The 7,500-nt window shown below is 47.8% G+C and overlaps 1 protein-coding gene across 3 annotated transcripts in view; it reads left to right on the top strand.

Annotated features, from left to right (window-relative positions):
- The window catches only part of LOC307241015 (copine-9-like), a 62,014-nt gene that overhangs the window by 41,373 nt on the left and 13,141 nt on the right, over positions 1-7,500 (top strand). For all 3 annotated transcript variants that reach the window (XM_080014972.1, XM_080014970.1, XM_080014968.1), the window contains 2 exons: positions 1,356-1,397; positions 5,148-5,223. In XM_080014972.1, coding sequence (XP_079871098.1) covers positions 1,356-1,397; positions 5,148-5,223 — 118 coding nt within the window. The remainder of the gene's footprint in view (positions 1-1,355; positions 1,398-5,147; positions 5,224-7,500) is intronic.

The raw sequence follows: 7,500 nt of genomic DNA, 5'->3' as shown, positions 1-7,500 counted from the left end.
ATATATATTATCATGCACTGTGTATGGAGTTCACGTGGCTCGAAGCGGGTTATAGCACCGCGCAGGAAAATGCATTTTCCTAAATGGGATTAGGCTTGATCTGATATGATTCAATTTCATTTCATTTAATTTGATTCGCTCGTGGCGCATTCATCCCCGTGGGAAAAATTGCGTTTTTCCATCAGCAAAGATGAAAGGAAACAGACAGCAAACAGCCTTTGATATCAACAGGTTTGCTTATGAATTACTTAAACATTTCCTCAGACACCAACAAACACAAACTTAAAATATAAATATAGGCTCAGGTAAAGCACAATTATGCATGAGATACACAAATGTATACTATATAATAGGAAAACGACAATAACACACACAAAGATTGTATTGAATATGCTGACACCCCCCCCTCCCCTGCAGGCAAGACCTTACGATCAAATCTGATTAAATCAATTTCGGAGACCACCTCAAGGGGAGTCAATATCACCAGCATAGAGGCGTAATCCGTTCCTGGATGACATCACCTGTTGCTGGGGCGGTCAGAATAATGCCAGCAGTCGGTCGCGCCGTCCCAGGGACCAGCGCTGGCGTTATTAGGACCGACTCAGTCCTTGTGCACCATCCCTCCATTGACACATTTTGGGATCGTCTGTAGCAGCCTGGTTTCCAAAGCCGAGCAGCTCGATGCAGATACAGATGCCAAGTCCGGTTCACGGGGGCAAATGAAAGTAATTGTGTTTACAACGACTTGGCTTCTCGGTCACTCAGGGGGTAAAAACAAAAACAACGACAATAACAACATCTTCTTCTGGCTCACTGCCAGTGTAGTTCTTCAGATATATGTTTTTATATTTGTTCGTGACTTGGTTTCTTCTCGGGAGTGTTGTTATTATTATTGTTGTTATTCCTTTTATTATTATCATTATTATCATTATCACTATTATTATCATTATTATTATTATTATTATTATTATTATTATTATTGATTTGTCTTTGACATTTTTTTTTTTTATGTTTTGATTTGTGTGATTGGATGAAGTAATTACAGTAGTTTACGAGTAGTCATTTTTAAGATATTTAAAGTCGGTAAAAGCGATAAATATGTTATTTATGGGTATTGTGGTTATTTTTTTTGTTGGCAGACTCTACACTTTACAATATATATTTAGTTTCACTGAATAACTAGCCAACCCACATTTGCAATGTTCCCCATTTAAAAATACATTTTACAAGGAATGGAACATTAGGTTCTCAGTGCTTGAAGGGGAATGACCCCTGTCGATAGAATGATTTTCCAGAAATAGGACTCGAATCATAGGTTAATTTGCGTCTCCATCTGCCTCCATTTCCATTTACAGGACAGTAAAAGTGGACGTCTACGACTGGGATCGAGACGGCAGGTAAGAAAGGAGCCTCTTGAGTTCTGCTCGACATCAATGCCACATGCATAATTCAAGATTCAAGATTCAAGAGGTTTATTAGTCACCTACATATACGTACTTTCATACATATATGCAGTGAAATGTAATGCAACGCACCCGGTGATTACACACACTATGTCCGAGGAAAATTTCTTTCTACTAGACCAACAAAATTTAATTAAATTAAATGGAATAGATAAAGGGAATAGGCTTACGTATATGGGATAGACTTATGTATATGGGATAGGCTAATTATGTAAATACAGATATGTGCATTAAAGTGGCATGTGAATAAAGTGAGGTAGTGTTTGTGGGATAATACAGCACAGTATACAACAGTACGGCGCAGCAATACGGTATCACCGAACAACCCAGAACAGTGACACAGTATGCGGTACAGTATGCTACATACAGTACAGTAAGGTAGTGGAGCATATGTGTGTGGCTCAGTGAGGACCCCTGGTGAGTTCAGCATTGACAGTCCTTATGGCTTGAGGGAAGAAGCTCGGTCTCAGTCTCTCTGTTCTCGCTGTGTGACTGCGGAGGCGTTTGCCCGACCGCAGCAGCTGGAACAGTCCGTTGTTGGGGTGGTGAGGATCCTTCATGATCCTGCAGGCTCTGCTGCTACACCCCCTAGTGTATAAGGCCTGCAGGGAGGGGAGGGTAGTTCCAGTGGTACGTTGGGCTGAACGCACCACCCTCTGCAGGGCCCGCTTGTCCTGAGCAGTACAGCTCCCAAACCAGGCAGTGGTGCTGCCTGTCAGGACGCTCTCCACTGCTCCAGAGTAGAAGGACTTGAGGATCCTCACGAGACCCGGAATTTCCTCAGCTGCCTGAGGTGGTAATGACGCTGCCTCGCCTTTCTAACCAGAGTGTCTGTTTATATAGTCCATGTTAAGTCCTCTGTGATGTGGACTCCCAGGTACTTGAAGCTGCTCACCCTGTCAACAGAATTCCCATTGATCACCAAGGGTTCGTGTGTCCTCGATTGTAATCCTCGCCTAAAGTCCACAATCAGCTCCATAGTTTTGCTGACGTTTGGGTGGAAGCTGTTGTCCTGGCACCAGAGTGACAGGTCAGCCACCTCCTCGCGGTAGGCCTTCTCATCGCAGTCGGTGATCAGGCCCACCGCGACGCTGTCGTCAGCAAACTTGATGATGGTGTTGGACCTGGACCATGCTGGACCTGGCCACGCAGTCATGTGTGTACAGGGAGTACAGTAGGGGGCTGAGGATGCAACCCTAGGGGCGTTCTGTATTCGGGGTGAGGGAGTTGGACATGTGCTTCCCCACCCTAACCACCTGGGGCCGGGCTGTGAGGAAGTCCAGGATCCAGGCGCACAGCGGAGTATTCAGTCCGAGCTCCTTCAGCTTGACAGCCAGTCTGGTGGGGACTATGGTGTTGAAAGCTGAACTGTAATCGATGAACAGCATTCTCACATAGGCCCCCTTCCGGCCATCCAGGTGTGTGAGCGTGGTGTGCAGTACCTGGGAGACCGTGTCATCCGTGGATCTGTTCTGCCGGTACGCGAACTGCAACGGGTCCAAGGTGCGGGGGAGGGAGGCGCAGATTTAATCCTTAATCAGCCTCTCGAAACACTTCATGACCACCGAGGTGAGGGCCACCGGATGGTAGTCATTCAGGCAGGCAGGAGAGGCGATCTTCGGGACAGGAACAACGGTGGACCTCTTGAAGCAGGACCGGACCACTGATTCAGCGTTGATTCAGCGGAGATGTTGAATATTGTAGTGAACACCCGAGCTAGCTGGTTAGCACAGGTTTTCAGTACTCGTCCAGATATGCCGTCTGGGCCCACAGCTTTCCTGGTGTTCACCCACCTCAGAGCCTTCCGGACCTCCAGCACGGACAGTGAGAGTGCGCACTCATCCCCAGCGGTGTAACTCAAATAAGCCGGCGAGCTAGTGGTGCTGTTGCGACTCAAACCACGCATAAAAGGAGTTCAGTTCGTTGGCTAGGGAGGCGTCCACACTCGTGGCTGGGGAGGAGCTGCTTTTGTAATTTGTTATCGTCTGCAGCCCCTGCCACAGGCGTCTTGTGTCCCCCTGCTCCATCTGTAGCTCCACAGTCTCCCTGTACATCCGTTTAGCGTCCTTCACCGCCCTCCGCAGATTGTACGACGCCGCTTTGTAATTGTCCATATTTCCGGATACGAGACCGTCGTTGTAAGCGGCCGTGCGAGCATTCAGAGCGCAGCGGATGGATTTATCAACCCACGGTTTCTGGTTTGGAAATATCCGAACTTTCACCGTGGGAACGATGCTATCTGCTACCGTAGCCACAAAGCTCACCGCTACGTCCATAAACTCGCTGACGTCACTTGAACTTGCTTGGAACATGTCCCAGTCTACGTCAGCGAGTGAAGTGCAGCCTCTGATTGGTCCGTCCACCGCTTCACTTACCTCGTCACCACCAGTTCTCGCGCAATCAAAGGCCTGTAAGCAGGAACCAGCGAGATCGTGGCTTGGTCAGATTTCCCGAAAGCAGGGAGCGAGACGGTCTTGTATCCGTTCTTGTACGGTGTGTAACAATGGTCCAAAGTTCTATCTCCCCTGGTTGCACACGTAATGTGTTTGTGGAAATTAGGCAGAATTTTTTAAGGTTCGCCCTGTTAAAGTCCCCAGTAACCACCACAGCCGCGTTTGGATGTTTGTTTTGAAATCCGCATCACATCATACAGGTCCGACAGTGCTGTGTTGGTATCCGCTTGTGGTGGAATATAAACGGCTGTAATGATGACCGTGCTGAATTCCCGGCGGAGATGAAATGGACGGCATAAGATGGTCAGCTGTTCCAGGTTTTGCAAGCAGGAGCGGGAGAGAGACGTGGTGTTGTTGGGGTTACACCAGCGGTTGTTTACCATAAGGCAGACGCCTCCACCTTTAGATTACCCCGACTCCCCCGATCTGTCGCCGTGGAACACAGAGAAGGACTCAGCTGGACGGATGGTTTCATCCGGCACCAGTGGGTTCAACCATGTTTCCGTCAGGCAGAGGACGCAACAGTTCCTCGTGTTGTTGGAATTTAATCCTCGCTCGAAGTTCATCCATCTTGTTCTCCAGGGACTGAACGTTGGCAAGAAGGATGCTTGGCAGAGGTGGACGGTAAGGTTGCGTCCTCATTCTGACCTGAATGCCGCCTCGTTTACCACGGTGCTTCCTCCGTTGGCCCGCTTGTGAAACAGCGGCTCCATTTTTAATGTTGTTGTTGAGCGTCTTCCCACGTAGAATTTCTGCCGGGCCACTCTGCTTCCACGGATAAAAAGTCCCAAAGTTGTTAGCTTAGTGAAGTTTTTATGTCCATGAGTGCATCGCGGTAAGAGGTAACTGCTTTTTTGGCGGACACAAAAAACGGAAAAAAATACTAAAATGTGCAAAAATCAACCGAAGCGCCGGCGCAGGCGACCGCAAGGGGCGGCGCCACTATCGCCTGAACTGGATTGTGTGCTCTCTCTATATCCTGTGGGTAGGAAATGTTATTGTGTTTCGGTACAATAGCCATGCCAGCAAAATAACAAATATTGCAAGAAAAGGGAAAAAAAATAAATAAATAAACCAAAACAAGAGAGACGGGGGCGTCCAGATTGAGGGACTGAGTCAGGGGGAAAATTGCGGGGGGACGGGGATAAGATAAGATTGCATTCCACTCTACGAACACCGTCGTATCAGAATTGAATCTGTGTGAGCTAAGCGTGGCATCGTGTCTCCTCAGCCACGACTTTATCGGAGAGTTCACCACCAGCTACAGAGAGCTGTCGAGGGGACAGAACCAGTTCAACGTCTATGAGGTGAGACCTCACATGAACCTGGTCCGTTGTTGGGAAAGGGGATGGATGGATGCATGGATGGATGGATGGATGGATGGATGCTAGGTTGGTTGGTTGGCTGGTTGTTTGGTTGGTGGGTTGGTTGGTTGGTGGGTTGGTGGGTTGGTTGGTTTGCTGGTTGGTTAGTTGGTGGGTTGCTGGTTTGGTGGGTTGGTGGGTTGGTTGGTTTGCTGGTTGGTTGGTTGGTTGGTGGGTGGGTTGGTTGGTTGGTTGGTGGGTTGGTGGGTTGGTTGGTTTGCTGGTTGGTTGGTTGGTGGGTTGGTGGGTTGGTTGGTTTGCTGGTTGGTTGGTTGGTGGGTTGGTGGGTTGGTTGCTTGGTGGGTTGGTTGGTTTTCTGGTTGGTTGGTTGCTGGGTTGGTTGGTTAGTGGGTTGGTGGGTTGGTGGGTTGGTTGCTTGGTGGGTTGGTTGGTTTGCTGGTTGGTGGGTTGGTGGGTTGGTGGGTTGGTTGGTTGGTTGGTTGGTTGGTTGGTTGGTTGGTTGGTTGGTTTGTTGGTTGGTTGGTTGGTTGGTTGGTGAGTTGGTTGGTGGGTTGGTTGGTGGGTTGGTTTGTTGGTGGGTTGGTTGGTTGGTTGGTTGGTTGGTTGGTTGGTTGGTTGGTTTGCTGGTTGGTGGGTTGGTTGGTTGGTTTGTTTATTGGTTATTTGGTTGGTTGGTTGGTTGGCTGGTGGGTTGGTTAGTTGGTTGGTTGGTGGGTAGGTGGGTGGGTGGGTTGGTGGGTTGGTGGGTGGGTTGGTGGGTTGGTGGGTTGGTGGGTGGGTTGGTGGGTTGGTTTACTGGTTGGTTGGTTGGTTGGTTGGTTGGTTGGTGGGTTGGTTGGATGGGTGAATCGATTGATGGTTGAATGGGTGGATGGAGGGTTAGAGGGATGGATAGTTGGTCGTGGGATGGAACAATGGTGGGTTGGTTGGATGGATGGATGATGGATGCTGGATTGTTGGTTGAATGCATGGGTCAATGGTTAGTTTGTTATTTGGATAGATGGATCGGTGAGTGGGTTAGTGGGTGGATGGAACGAGGGATAGATGGAAGAGTCGAAGGTTGATTTGTTGTTTCGTTGTTTGGATAGATGGATGGGTGATGGTTGATTGGTTGATTGGTTGATTGGTTGGATGGTGGATTGAGTGTTTGGATGTTGATTGGGTGGATGGTTGGACGGATATTTGATGGATGGAGGGATGCGTCGATGTACGGTTGGTTGGTAAGTTGGACAGATGGAGGGACATGGGAATGGTAGGATGGATGGGTGAATGGGTGGTTGTAAGTCGCTTTGGATAAAAGCGTCTGCTAAATGACTAAATGTAATGTAATGTAATGTAATGTTGAAGAATGAATGGATGAGTGGATAAACACATAGACGGTGAGACTGGACAAATGCATAGATGTGTGCTTCCTTGTGAAACCCATGAACTAGTGGATGACGATCGAGTACATGAAGAGGCGAGATTACAACCAACAGAGAGCAATGGAATAAGTTCCATCACCAACGCACATTAAACTTTACCAGACAAGTGAGGTCATTGCAATTTATATTGAAAATAAGTGGGTTTAATTAGATTAACCGATCATTTGAACTGCATCTCATTAAAATGTGATCTGCATTATTAAAAAAAGAAAGGCACAATTGACTGCCAGAAAACATATCTACTGTCAAAGGGACAATGAATGCAAATTAAGGAAAATTCATGGAAGTGGGTTTCCATTTATATCTCAGCGGACGAGGGGGCGGGGGGAGACGGAGCGGCTAATCCCCAGAAATGCAAATGACCTTTTTCGGAGGCCATCACGGAGAAATACTTTTCTTACTTGAACATCGAGCATATACTGTGTAATTTCAGCAAAATTACAGTCAATGTGAGCGGTCCCGAGTGGGTGATAATGCGGTGCAGTGTTTCCTCAACCTTTGTTTCCGCCGAGGCGCGCGGTGAAGTTAATGTGAACGACCGTCACAAACATGTACAACTGTTGTTATTGCAGCCGACTAATACCCAAGACTCAACAACGATTCGTCCGCGGCGAACAAATCTTTTTAAATTTCTCAGGAGTCTGGAGTAGCTCCGGTAAATAGAGTTGGGCGTTCCAGTTAAACTTTGATTCACAAGCTTAAAATAATTGCCCAAGTTATAGTCCAAGCGCAAACATTGGGCACAATTCATAGTGAAGGGGATCCTTGGCATTCCACCAAAATAACAGCTCAGTCCACTGGACAGAGTCGGAAAAATCGAGCAATTATGTTTACC

Source organism: Zeus faber (genome assembly GCF_960531495.2).
Source record: "Zeus faber genome assembly, chromosome: 15".
Classification (NCBI taxonomy): domain Eukaryota; kingdom Metazoa; phylum Chordata; class Actinopteri; order Zeiformes; family Zeidae; genus Zeus; species Zeus faber.
The sequence above is the reverse complement of the archived record's forward strand: the minus strand, read 5'-3'. Positions and strand labels throughout refer to the sequence as shown.